At 34.7% G+C, this 15201-nt stretch overlaps 1 protein-coding gene across 3 annotated transcripts in view; it reads right to left on the bottom strand.

The window, feature by feature from the left end:
* Positions 1–15201, bottom strand: part of RTN4 (reticulon 4) — a 67307-nt gene that overhangs the window by 40903 nt on the left and 11203 nt on the right. Inside the window, exons 2-3 of one of the 3 annotated variants that reach the window (XM_057740656.1) lie at positions 9513–9569; positions 6424–8829 (exon numbers count right to left, since the gene is read on the bottom strand). The exons of 1 other annotated variant lie outside the window; for it this stretch is intronic. In XM_057740656.1, the coding sequence (XP_057596639.1) occupies positions 6424–8829; positions 9513–9569 (2463 nt within the window). The remainder of the gene's footprint in view (positions 1–6423; positions 8830–9512; positions 9570–15201) is intronic. One more of the 3 variants, XM_057740657.1, reaches the window with a different exon arrangement.

Below are 15201 nucleotides of genomic sequence, written 5' to 3'. Positions count from 1 at the left end.
CAACAAAGACAGCAGTTTGTCCAGCACAATAGGTTATTCAGTCTCCACATGGAAGCAATAGAATGTTACCCTCACTGTGATATCCCTATTTAGGGAAGACCACATTAGAAAATGTACATGGTAACCAACTTCACTGACTTTTTAAAAATCTCTTGCATTGGTTAATGCCCCCAACACAATAGGTATGTAATAAAAACAGCAACACCCTGGTTGTCTGCTATTTAGGACAATAACTGCTTATTCCAAAATGGGTAAACTGTGAAGGGGACAAAACCTAGGTTACATCCCAGTTCTCCACCTGTTGGAAAAAAGATCTCCTTTGTGGAATCAGATAAGAACTAATATAAATAAGAAAGTTAGTCAATTAATCTATGACAAAGGAGGCAAGAATATATAGAAACGTCAGTCTCTTCAATAAGTGGTGCTGGAAAAACTAGACAGCTACATGTAAAAGAATGAAATTAGAACACATCCTAACACCATACACAAAAATAAACTCAAGATGGATTAAAGACCTAAATGTAAGACCGGACACTGTAAAGCTCTTAGAGGAAAACATAGGAAGAACACTCTTTGACATAAATCACAGCAAGATCTTTTTTGATCCACCTCTTAAGAGTAATGGAAATAAAAACAAAAATAAACAAATGGGACCTAATGAAATTTAAAAGCTTTTGCACAGCAAAGGAAACCATACACAAAACAAAAAGACAATCCACAGAATGGGAGAAATATTTGCAAACAAAGCGACCGACAAAGGATAAATCTCCAAAATATACAAACAGCTCATACAACTCAACATCAAAACAAAAAACAAAAAACAAAAACCACAATCAAAAAATGGGCAGGTGGTCTAAACAGACATTTCTCCAAAGACATACAGATAGCCAACAAACACATGAAAAGATGCTCAACATCACTAATTATTACAGAAATGCAAATCAAAACTACAATGAGGTATCACTTCACACCAGTCAGAATGGCCATCATCAAAAAAACTACAAACAATAAATGCTGTAAAGGATGTGGAGAAAAGGGAACCCTCATACACTGTTGGTGGGAATGTAAATTGGTACAACCATTATGGAGAACAGTATGAAGGTTCCTTAAAAAAATAAATACAGAACTACCATATGATCCAGCAATCCCACTCCTGGGCATATATCAGGAAAAAACTATAATTTGAAAAGACACATGCACGCCAACCATTCATTGCATTTACAATAGCCAGGACATGGAAGCAACCTAAATGTCCACTGACAGAGGAATGGACAAAGAAGATAAAGAACTAATATTCCATTGGTACATATACACAATTGGTACATATACACAATGGAATATTAGTCATAAAAAAGAACGAAATAATGCCATTTGCAGCAACATGGATGGACCTAGAGATTGTCATACTGAGTGAAGTCAGACAAAGAAAGACAAATATCATATGGTATCACTTATATGTGGACTCTAACAAAAAAAAAGGTACAAATGAACTTATTTACAAAACAAAAACAGAGTCACAGATGTAGATAACAAACTTACGGTTACCAAGGGGTAAAGGGCGAAGGGATAAAGTTAGAGATTGGGATTGACATATACACACTGCTATATATAAAATAGATAATAAAGACCTGCTGTATAGCACAGCAAACTCTACTCAATACTCTGCAATGACCTATGTGGGAAAAGAATCTAAAAAAGAGTGGATATATGTATATGTATAACTGATTCACTTTGCTGTATTTCTAAAACTAACACAACATTGTAAATCACCTATACTCCAAATAAAAATTTTTTTAAAAGTAAGTTAGCCCAATGTCTGGAACACAGTAGAAGCTCAAAGGTATTGTGCTTACTACATAATTTGCTATGCAACCTTGGGAAAGTTTCTTAACATCCCTAGACTTAGGTTTTGTCATCCATGAAATGGTTCCCTCTTTCAGATTATGGTGAAGACTGAGATGACTGTGAAAGTGCTTGGTGCTTAAAAAATTTCCCATATATGGTAGTCTCCCCTTTCCTGGTAAAATGCAAAGAACCTGGCTTCTTTTCTCAGCCTTTCAAAATTCTTAATTTAAAAACCTCTTAAATAAAGAGAAAGAAAATTTAAAACTGAAAGCAAACTGAAATAAATCTAACTTTATTTCAAATGAGTATTATAACCACACTGAAGGTGGGGGAAGGAAAAGGGAAAATAAAACTAATCTGAATAACTTGGGCAGGGTTGAGGGAGGTAGACTTGAAACATAATCCTGAAATCTTTATTATGTTTATTATAATGATATTATAAAACATTCTAAAACTATCTGAGATGTATTCAAGGATTAAACAAATTAACAAGCACATTGATAGTGTTAGGAGCCAGGTTTTCACTATAGAAGGAACATACAAATGTGAAATGAAGGAAGAAAGAAATAGTCCTCTGGGACTGTTTTGGATTTGGAGGTATCTATGTAAACTCATGATTTCATAAATATGTGTATGTTTATTTGTATGTATATATACAAGTACTTCCTATCTCTGTCCACAGAAAGGGCTAGAATGGAAAGATCCCACATAAGCAAAGTAAAACTAGCATCCAGCTCTTGATCACTGAAAGGAATCAGGGATCCTTGGAGAAACTGCTGACTTCAGGGCTGGGGCAGAGTGGGCAAAAGATAAGCTTTCAACATTTTGTTATGCTATAAGTAAGAAGTGCTTCCCTCTCCACTCAGAAAAAAAGGACAGTTGCATGTTCTTGTGCCAACTTGAAGGGAAGCCCTCCAAACCTGGGGCAATTTACAACCAAAATAATTAAGTACAGTAATGAATTATAAACCAATGGGGGGAAAATAGAAATTCATGAATCCATATTGATAATTAATTAGCTAATTAATGGAAAAGGAGAGCTCTTGCTAACAGTAGAATGCCAGGGTTGACTGATAAATGTGGAGAAGTATCAGAACTGAAAAATCACCTTTTGTGAACTTAACAGTAAAGAATAAATCAATCAAAAATCATCAATAGATACTAAATCTAGGGAGGGAATTTTGATGGAGGGTAGGATATTTGTATGGTCTTGAAGTGCCACCCATCAGACTGCTTATTAGTTGTCAGGAAGTTAAGAAAGATAGTAATTATACTATAAGGAAATCAAGAACCACTGTGACCAGATGGTATAAATTAACCTCATCGATGAGGGACTGATGGATTGTACGTACCTCCAGATTTTATAATGACAGGGGCACTACATCATCTTCCTTTTGGCCATGAATCCATAAACTCAATCTACTAAGAAACATTAGACAAATGCAAAACAAGGAATTTTCTATTGAAAAGGGAGAAGGGAAAGGGCCTGTGTTCTTCAAAATACTATGATCATAGGAGATAAAGACCAGAAATGTTCCGGATTTAAGGAGCCAAAAGCAACATAACTAAATGCAAAACTTGACCCTAGACTGGACTGTGTAGTAGACGACACTACAAAGAATATTATTAGGTCAAACTAACACAAATGGAATACGGATGGTAGATTAGAAAAAAGTACTGTATGAGTGTAAAATTTACAAAGTTAATAGCTGTGCTGAGATTATGTAAGAGAATTTGAAGTATTTAGGGATAAAACGGAACATATACAACTTAGTCTCAAATGGTTCAGGAAAAAAAGGATGTAGTGTATCTATGTATCCATTGTCTAGTTATCTATAAAAAGAGATCATAAATAATAAAGCAAATGGAGAGATGTCAGTAGGTAAATTGAGATAGCGTATAAGACATGCTTTGTAGTACTTTTATTTTTGCAATTGTTTTTAAGTTTGAAGTTATTTCCAAATGAAAGTTAATTTTAAAAAAGCAATTATCTTAAAAAAAAACTCTCTAAATGATACCATAAGTTTTTTTTAAATTCTGCTTAATTCCAGTCAGAGAAAATTTAGCATCTAATGTATCATAGATCCTCCTTTAGCATGGATTGGTTTTTCAGTTTAGTTCTGAATAAACCTGAATGTTTCTTTTTACTGAGTCACCCATTGCCAGTCTGCAAATCTATCTATGTCCCTAGCTTCAAGTGAATAGGTTTCTACATACCGACCATAATACTCACACATATACACCTGCCCCAAAAACACCAAACCAGGATCTGGAAAACTTTTATCATATTTATATAAATGAACAGGTTTATGTGTTTACTCACATTTGCTAACGGTAGCTTTTACAGAAGCATCTCTTTGTGAGGCCATTCCTAATACTCCAAGGTAGAGACAGCCTCTCTGTGCCCTTAATATGCGTTGATGATCTTCCACTATCCCTAAACTGTCATTCTATGCCAAACTGAGACTTTTGTACATCATCTGAGAAAAACATTTCAATTGTTATCTGGTAGTGCTGCCTATCAGTACTACTCTTTCAGAAGTTTTACTATCTGGGTCTATATTTAGCAGTATAAATTTAAGCAATTATTAGAATATTGTAACATACCTTTGTATTTAAAATGAGTGTAAAGTGAAAAATTAAAGTGCCAATGATAATCATATTTTAAACAAAAATGGAAACCATCAGGGTACCAAAAGCATAAATCTTTAGCCACAGATTTTTTTAAATAAATAACATATATGAAATGCTGAGCCTCTAAACAATGACGTACAGTGGAAAAAAAAAACCAGAATGAATGTTTATAACTATGAACTGAGAAAAATCAGTATTTACACTTCACTGTTAAGAATACAGTTTGAGGGAATTTCCTGGAGGTCCAGTGGTTAGGACTCAGTGCTTTCACTGCAGTGGCCCGGTTTCAATCCCTGATCAGGGAACTAAGATCCTACAAGCCGCATGGCGTGGCCAAAAAAAAGACAACACGGTTTGATTAAATACCTTTATCAAGGGAGAAGAAGACTAGTATTCATTTTCCTCATAACAAATTTTACCCCAAAATATCAATAAGGCATCAAGGTCTGCATCATACAAAATTAGTCTTTCTTCCCAAAGTTAAAATTGAATTCTGCTTACAAATGTCATTTTAAGAAAACAAGAGCGAATTGGAGATAATGAATTATTTGAGCAAGTTTTATTTATTATTTAATACTTATCAATGCTTTCAGGTTTAAATGTATATTCAGTACTAAGACTCAGAAATCTTTTTTAAAACACCTAAATATATCACAATCAAGGATATAGAAAATTGTTAGCCATCTGAGAATAGGGATTACCATTACAACACCTTCCCTCTCTTCTGACAAATTCTCAATCCTTATCTTAACTGAGCTATCTAGTATTTGATAATGTTGATCAATTCTTCCACCTTTAAATCCTCCTCTTCCCTTGGCTCCCACTAGTTGATGCCTGTGGCTTTAATTACTATCTCTGAGCCCATGGTAAATATACACATACAGTCAAGGTCTCTCTCAAGAGCTTCATATGTATAATATCCATCATTCTTGGATGTCACACAGGTACCTTAATTACAACATATTCAAAACTGAATTTTTTATTTTCTCCCATTAAATCCACTTTATTTTCTCATGTTCCCTAACTCAGTTTCTTATACTGCCATCCACGTATTTGGACATACAAGGAACCCAGAATGTGCTTTAACTCCTCCCCTTATTCTTCATGTCCAATTCCAATCAAACACTATGTACTATGTCATCATGCTCATCCCATTGCCTTAATGTTCATAATCTCCTCTTTCTTCGATTATAGCAGCAAACTCTAAACTGGTCTCTGCCACCAGTACTACCTAACGCCAATGCATTAGTATATTCAGTAAATACACAGTAATTACTACATGTTTTTATAGAAAACACATCTAAATTAGACTGCTAAATAAAACACACATGTACAAATCACTTTACACAAATCAGGTATGTGGGAAACGTAGAGTCAAGAGAAAAAAATGAGAATTAGTACCTTTCAGGAGAATTAAAAATAGCATACTTCAATTTACACTTTTCAACAAAATGTGTAATACTCAATATGCTTAACTTTATACTATTACTGGAAATTATTGCATTATATTGAAATACCAGAAACATGTAACAGAAATGTTCTTCCGTTAAAATTTTAAAATGAAGATATTTCTGGGAAAACGAAAGTAAATACATCTGAAAATATTTTAATACCTCTTGCTCTTCATGTTATCAGGTAACACTGAAGTAAAAGAAAAGAAACAGACATTGAAACCAATTCTAATAAAATTTTTTTCTAGTTTCATGATACAAAATAAAAATGACCAACAAATAATTGTGTGGAAAAGTTAAGAGCAAGGGTATATGATGAGTGCAAGAGGGGTAGAAAAAAGCACTAAAATCTTTCACTGAGACATTAAAAAGAATTCTTATCAATGTGCTACATCAGACACTATAAACGTAACACACTACACAAAATGTAGTGGAAAGTTCCATAAAGTTAAAAGGTGGCAAGAAAGCACAAAATAATGTATGGATTGATTACCTGAAGTTTTACTCAGCTCTGCTGAAAATATAGCAGATGGTGATCTGGGCTCTTTTTCTGTATCAGAAGGAAGTTTTTTCTCAGCTTCTTTCACAAGAACTTTAGGTTTAACTATACTGCCTATTTCTGTTTGAACATCCAAAGCAGAAACATCTGGAGGCAGTAAGGGCACCTCTGAAATATCAGCCCCATCTTTGGAGAACTCATCTGGAACATGAACTTTTTCTTCATCTTTAGGTTGTACACTCTTGAAAGAAAGGTCACGGGGTAATTCTGAGCAAGGCAATGACCCAGCTCCATCGTGGACACTAGCAATTTCACTTTTGCGGGATACTTCTAGGTCAGTGTATTCCCTGGCTAATGTAGGAGAAGAATCTGTTTTAGAACTGACAAATGTAGGGAACTCATCTATAATCTCAATTGGAGATGAATCTGAAAATGTTTCACTCTCTCTTATTTTTGCTTCCTTAGCAATAAACAAGCCATCATTTGAATAAATTGCAGTATTGAGCTCCTCCATCTGCAAAGGAATTTTCTCCTTTTGGGTCAATGCTGAAACTTCACTAGGTGACAAGGTATCTTTTGTGGTGTCTAACTTGGGCTGAAAAGATTCCAAATACGGCTTTGCCCCCTCAGGTGATGGTGAAGCACTGAGTTTTTCCTTATTTTCATGTTCTATCATTGACTCAGATGAAGTTTCAATGAGATTTTCTTTCACAAGTATCACAGCTTCATCTTGTTTTTGTGGAACTTCAGGTATTGAATCATCACTAAATAAGTCAACTGGTTCAGAATCAGGTGAGGAATCTTCAGTTAGCTCAGAATGATCGGGCACTGGCTGTGCAACTTTTGCTATTTCTGAATAACTAGAGAAATCTGGAGTTGGTTCAGCAGAGAGCTTTGTTTCCTTAATTAAATCACAAGCAATAGATATGTAAGGAGCTTCTGTTTCTTGAACAGCTACACTAATACTTTCAGGCTCTTTAATTTCTTCATTCATTCCTGATACTTTTTTTAGTGATACATTCATGGCCTCTTCATATGGTGGGGGATTTTCAGGCTCAAGTTTTATGCTTTCATAATTAACTGAAGGAGGCGCTTCTAATGGTGATGAACTGAGCTGCACTGCAGAAGCACCAGCACTAGGAACTATAGAATTTAATGGTGCTTCCATGACAATGTCAGGCAAAACTGGTGAAGGAGTAGCTTCAGATTCTTCAAAGGATGGGCAAAGCTGTGCTATAGGGTAAAGTGACTCCTGCATAGCTTCTGAAGTTTGAACCAAGTCCATTTTTGTTTCAAAGGCAAGTTTTGTACCTGCAGCTTCATTCAATTCACTTTCACATGCTTCCTGTACTAAATCTGGGGTTAGACCTTCAGGCATGTTTGCCACTACTTCCTCAGTCACCTTTGATAAATGATCTGTTGTATCATAATCTGTCTTAGAATCCTGTGTTGCCACAAGGAAAAGATTTGACGTTTTGGCACTAGCATTCTTCTCTGTTACAATTTGGGCCTTTTTTTCTTCTATTTTTTTTTCATCTGTCTTATTTTCTGAAGTATGATCTTCCAACAAGGGGAAAATGTTTGTTGAAATGTTTTCAGTTGCTGTTGCGTTAAAGGGAGCACATGTGATATATGCTCCTGAAACATCTTTTATAGCTTCTGGTGTACTGGGAAATGAAGTATCATCATTACTGCTTTCACTATCTTTTTCATGATTTGTTTGTTCAAGGCTATCTGAAAAACGTTTCTTATCCACTTTACTTTCCAATTTGCTCTCTATATTACTTCCAGCAGCCAAAACCTCACTATCTTGCTTATCTTTTACTTCCCATACTCGCTCAAATGGTTTGAAGTCTGCATATTCCTCCCTCATAGGAGCTTCTGCTGCAATTCCCTTTTCATTAAAACTGTCCTTTGTTTTTTCTGGAGACATAACTCTATCCTGTTCTTTAACTGATTTGGCAAGGCCTACAGGTAACTCTCGCTGAGTATGAAGGATGTTATTACTAACTAAGTCCTCTTCATATTTATTCTTCACAATTATTTCTTCCCTAGGATTTGCTACTCTTATGGCAGATTCTGCTTTTGGAGAGCCACTGAATGATGATTCCATTTCTGAATATTCCAACTCTGAAAACTCTGTTAAATCTCTGTCTACAAATGGATTTTTTGCCTTCTCTGAGAATTCTTTAGAAGCTTCATTTGAAATTTCTTGAAGGGTTCCTTCGGTAGGTAGTACTGCTGGTAAATTACCAAGGTATTCATGTTCTTTAAAAGAAGTAGCTGAGAGAGGAGCTAAAGAAGGAAGAGAGGCAGCAGTTTCAAGCAGGACAGATGGAAAATCCTCTTGACCAGCAGAAACAGTGTTACCTGGCTGCTCCTTCAAATCCATAATTTTTTCTGTGACCATGGACAGAAAGGAAAGTTAGAGAATGCCAGTGTTCTCAGAGTTAATGCAAATTTTATGACAGATTCAAAAATAGTGTTAGTAAAGACTTACTGTTAACTAAAATGCTAATAACATTTAGTTAATAAATAATAATCAAGTAGACTAAATCATTACTGAAAAAATTAGAGCTATGTCAAAAACCATGTGCATGGCTACAGAGGCAATTATATGCTATGCAAAGATGTCAAGTCTTTGAGAAAAACCTCAAGTACAATTAACTGAGAAAAGCTACTTTTAACTAGTCTCAGAGGAAGAAATAAGGATTTGAGAAGAGAGTTTGACAGCATAAAAAAAGAAAGGGCACTAGATAATTAAATGTCACAGACTGGCATTCTGTGAAAGCCTGTCAGTTATAAGGAAGTAAAGTATATTTAGAGAAAATGACTAGTCAATACGTAAACATAAATGAAGGGTCCAAGAATTCCTTACATGTTTCCAATTATTAATCAGGTTTCTGCCTGTTTCTCTCTTGGACACAGCATATAAAATGCAAATTTCAATTTGGTCAGTAAACAAACATTCTTGGAACCAGGCTAATTTTTAGTAAATTCAAGCTACTAAGCACAGAGTTAACATAACTAAAGAGTTAAAGTTAGAATACACAGAGGATAAAAGGCTAGCAGAGAGAACTTGCCTGCAGAGGAGTGTATCACAGGCTCAGATGCAGCAGGAAGAGCAAAAAGTGTCTCATCTGAAAAACAAATAGAATATAACCTCAGCAGAAATAAAGACAGAGTTGGAAGGAGACTAAAGAGGAACAAGCAAGGGGTTCAGTTTGTAATGAGTTAACATAAAACTTTACCTACAGAGAAAAAGCCAAGATGGAAAGGAAAAGGTAGTACCATTAGTAGTACCATTAATCCAGATTAAATTATTATATTATAAAATTTTTTAAATGATACCTATAGAACCTATCATTTTTCAAGAGGCAATAACATGTTTAGAAACTTCATGAACCAAAGTGACTTTAATATACTAATCTTATCTTTCTTTTATTGGTATATGTTCAATTTAGAACGCTTTCAAAAAATCATGCATATTCTCTACTTGCTATTATAAGTGCTGTATATGATGCAAGAACTCATTTTACTTTTTACAACTCTACTGTTACAAGTGTTGTTAATATCCCATTTAACAGATTAAAAAAAAAAACATGAGTGACAGACAAGTAACTCATTCAACAGATAAGTAGTGAGACTCAGGCAATTCAACTCCAGAGCTCACTTTCTTGACCAATATACGCTGTAAGTTATAAATTGAATGTTTGTGTTTCCTCCCAAATTCATTATGTCGAAGCCCTAAGGTTCAATGTGTTGTGTTTGAACATGGAGGCTTTGGAGGTAATTAGGAATACATGAGGTCATGAGGGTGGAGCCATGGTCACATGAAGATGTCATGTGACCACACAGTGAGAAGGCAGCAACCTATAAGCCAAGAAAAGAGGCCTCAGAATGAAACCTAACTTGCCCACACTTTGATCTTAGACTTCCCAGCCTTCAGAAGTGTAAGAAATACATTTCTGTTGTTTAAGCCACCATATGGCATTGCGGTATAGAAACCCAAGTCAACTAAAACACTATATATTGGTATATTAACCTTGTACAATGTCATTTTATACCTGCAGTTGGGAGATCTTGAGCTAAAGATCTTTTGTAGTCTACACTAGAGAAAGGCCTCTAGCAAAAGACAATTTGAAACAGTCTGAGAGATGACAGGAGGTATTCCTTTAGTGTAGAGTACCTAATAAATTTGGACACTTCTATTTGGAAGAACAAGCTAGACAAGGTTGATTAATAGAAAAAAAAAATCAGAGATGTGGCTATCATGAACATGGAACTTGTCTTCCAAGGGTATTCCTCTTGATGAATAGGAGAGTTACATTCATAACATCACATAAATTTTAAACAAATTCATACCAGGTGTGATGTCATATCTAAAGACTTCTTAGATGAGGTGGAGAGGGGAAATCCCTGACATGCGTTTAAAAGAATCTCCTATAACCTTCAACAATAGGTTGAATGGGCCACTGATCCTAATCAGTAAGACATACTGCCTCATAAGATTTTATAAAATGTACACATGTACACACTTTTTAAAGATGACTTGTTATGTAATCTTAGTTAAATTACAAAGTTTCTTGTCTGTAAAATGACAACTTGAAAATTCCTTTAAGCTAACATAATGAATTGTAATGTTGTACAAAACAGGTTTGGGGGTGAAAGAGTAGAACCAACACAGTTGCTCCATCTAAATAAAAGGTAGCAGATTCTTAACAAAATGGTTGTCTTTTTCATCTAGGTAATACAGTTAAAAGCCAACTAATTCAGAGACAGTCTACTTGGAAAGTGAACTAGAAACATGTTATGTTAAAATCAGACGGAAACCAAACAATATCTAAAATTGTGCCAAAATTTTAAAGTTAAAAAATATATTCTTATTCCTATCTAATACCAGAATCTCTCTTATAGTAATAATTATATTCCTAGGACTTGGTCAAGTGAGAAAGTTTACAAATTGGTAGTTAAAACATTCACTAAATTTCAAAAAAAAAAAAAAATCCTCATTTTGTAAAATGAGACTCAATCCAAAATTAGCCACAAAACAAGTATTCCATTTCTAAAAGCACTTAGGAAAAAAATCCAGAAGAGGTCATTACCATTTTGCTTCAAGAAGAAGCGACTTGATCAGGGACTCCTACTAAGGCCATCATGAATCACAGGATCAAACTGCCTGGGTCCAAACCCAAGATCCATCACATATTACACAATGTAAATGTGTAACCCTGAGAAAGTTATTACTTAGCCTTTCTGTGCTTCATTTCCTCATTTGTAAAATAAGGAAAATAATAGTAACCACCTCAAAATGTTGTGAGGGAGGGAAGCGGGGGGACGGGGGACGGGACAATTTGCCCTAAGTCACAGAGCTAAGAAGCCAGAGAGCCAGGATTTGAATAGGTCTAACTCTCAAGTGCATGTGCTGTACAGTGTGAGGGATGTGTTTATGCACAAGTGCAACTGTTGTAAATTACCTATTCCTACTTTATCGGCCCTATAAGTTTGAGCTCCTGAAACAAGACAAACTGTCACCCAGCAAATACCCTGTAATTATCCAAAATATCTGACTGTTTGCTTCTACTTCACCATATAAATAGCATTTACAGAGATGTTAATGCTGGCCAGGCATATTTATTTCAGATGGTCTTTTAATACTCAAAACCACTGTAAAATAGGTACTACTGTTTACACAGATGAGGAAACACAGGCATAAAAAAGCTAAATAACTTCCCCAGAGTCACAAAACTGAAAAAAATGATGAATCTGAGATTGAATCCATAGTTTACAAGTCCATGCTCTTTTCCTTAACCACTCTGAAGTACTTCTTTTCTAGACTTTATAAATTTAGAATGTGAAATGACTAATAAATAAAATTAAAGATGTCAAAAGAAAATTTTGATCAACAATACTTATTTACCACAAAAGCTACCAAATTCTAAGGCGTTTTTGAAACACCTAAAAACTATTTCCTGTTTTGAAAAAAATTACTGATTTTAATCTTCCTTTTTCTGTAAAAGATCCTCACTTTCACAAGTGAATAAACTAGTTCATAATAAGGGATCCTATATTAACTAAAAAGTACAACATTCTAAATTACTGAGATATGTTACACATACACTTATAGTATTGGGCTTACAAAAAAAGTAAACTACCCCCCTTTCTATGATCTATTCATAATGCCAAATTCTAGTGAATGAAATTAAAACCTTAATCATCAATCTCATTTGTACTATTTGAAGAGCCAGCCAGAAAAAATAATAAATATTAAGGACTTAATTATATCTACTCTAAGTAAAAACGTAATGTTGTATTTCAAAACAAACAAGAACAAAAAAACCAAGTTTTCACTAAATAGGCAAAAAGGAAGCCAGAACTCTCCTATTAAGTCTCTGCTCTACCGCCATCAATTCTATATACTTTCTTGCTCAAAGCCATTTACAAGTTATATACTGAATTATACCAAGAACTCTGAGTCAGATATATAAGGCCCTGCACTATATGGCCCCAATTTAACTGTCTAAACTTATCTCAACAACTCCTTTCATGTCATCTATGCTAAGCAAACTTCTTAACCAAATCCATGCTTCCCCTCCTGCATATCCAAATGTTAACATCCAGTAATGCTCAAATTCACCATATTCAGCCTCACTTTCTTTCTAAAACATACTCATCCTCACCTTATTTTTGTTAATCTTCTACATTTCCAGTTAACTAAGCTCAGTGAATTATGTAACTTATTCAAAGTCACATAGCTTAGTTACTGACAAAGCTAGAAAATAATAATTTAAACTATAATCAGATATACATATATTTTCTTATTACCCTCATTAAAATGAACAGAATCATTGAACTACTTCTAATGACAGTATGAAAGATTTCCAAATGATCTATTCCTCAAGTTGGCCCTAACGCTAGATTCTTTTCCTTACCTAAGCCTAAAACTAAAATATAAGTTTAGACTAACTGCCTCAGGGCTACAAACTTTGAATGCTGATTACTTCCACCACACCAGAATCAATTTCAAAATTAAAGTTCACTAAAGAATTTTGGTGGTTTCTTTTTTTTAGTAAATCACTTTTCAAAGAAGTAAAAATGGTATTATCAGTTTTGAATTTATCACTAGTCAATTCAAAAAACAGATATGTACCACAATCTCACCAATGTCCACACACTCTTATACTGAGTATTTTCCCTGACACATTCATTTCAAAACCTGTTTATCAATCAAAAAGTATAACTGGTCAGTAAAATCATATCTAATATATAAAACAAGGAAAATAAACTGCATTTTAAAATCAGAGAGAAAAACCTCTGCTTCTAGCTACGAGAGTAATTTTATCACACCAACCCTTCCAAACATAAACAACTATAAAACTGGGCAGAATATATGAAGCAGCTGTCCTGAGACGCTGGACCACAGGCAGGAGTGTAATTCCTGAGAAGAGGGAAGCACACCAGAGGAGTGCCCTGGCTTTCTGTCTGAAGGAACTTTCTGTCAACAGCACATGACAGAGGAGTCCAAGGATACTGCACTTTTGCTGAGTAGAGGAAGCTGTTGGGTTGTCTGGGATTTGTGGAGCAAGGTGACATGCAAAGAAAAACTTCAAAGAAATGGAGCTCCAGAAAGCTAGACAGATGTTCCCTTTAAACCTTTGGCTGAATACAATGTTGCACATATGCACCACAAGACTTACTAAGACCCTGCAGACAAATCTATGATACAGTTGTGAGCTGAATGGGTATTCAGGAGGTCTGACTGTGCTGGAAGACCTGACCTAAAGTTCTGGCCAGTCAGAGTGGACAGATCTTGTAAACCCCAAACATAAAATGAGATTCCAGAAAAGGTACACCTTAAAAGTGGGACTGTGTAAGGGATACTCTAGACCAAGAGTCAGTAAAATATAGCTCATGGGCCAAAATGTGTTGAAGAAAGTCATGTCCATTCATGTGATGTACTGTCTATGGCTACTTTTGCATTATAATGGCAAAGATAAGTAGTTAGATAGAACCTATATGACCCACAAGTCTAAAATATTTACTACTCAGCCCTTAAAGAAAAAGTCAGCCAGCCACTGCTCAAGACCCACCCTAACTTTAAAATCATACTTGAAAAAAATCAAGGTGATTTGCCAGCAAATCAACTGCCTGCCAGAACAAAACTATCACCACATCCATGACAAGCAGTATAAAATAAAAAATTACTGGATGTGAAAAGAAGCAACAAAATATGAGCATAAATAAGAAAAAACAGCCAATATAAACAAAAAGAAATAGTGTAAAATGTTGGATTAATGAATATTAAAATGGAAATTAAAATAGCTTAAAAAATTCCTAGTATGTACAGTAAAAGACAGACATAATGGGTGAATAGAGAATTCTGGTAGAAAAACATGGACTAGAAAAAGAACCAAATGGAAATGCTATAACTGAAAATTACATTAATCTAAAGAAAATTTCACCAAATGAGAATAAAAGCAGATTGGACAGTGGAGAAGAAAAGATCAATAAACTTAAAGAAAAAGCAACAGAAAGAAATTATCCAAACTGAAGCACAGTATGAAGAACAAAAAGCTGGGGGCAGGGAATGAACAGAGTCTCAATGACCTGTAAGATAATCAAGCAGTTAAAGTATACATAACAACTGGAGGCCCCAAGAAAGACAATAATGACTGAGACAGGGAAAAAAATTTAAGATATAATGGCCTAAAATTTGAAAATTGTGATAGAAAATACCAGCCCACAGATCCAAGAAACTCAATGAACCACAAG

Source organism: Hippopotamus amphibius, chromosome 7 (genome assembly GCF_030028045.1).
Source record: "Hippopotamus amphibius kiboko isolate mHipAmp2 chromosome 7, mHipAmp2.hap2, whole genome shotgun sequence".
NCBI lineage: Eukaryota > Metazoa > Chordata > Mammalia > Artiodactyla > Hippopotamidae > Hippopotamus > Hippopotamus amphibius.
Note: the sequence above shows the minus strand (reverse complement) of the source record. Positions and strands in the feature narration are given on the sequence as shown.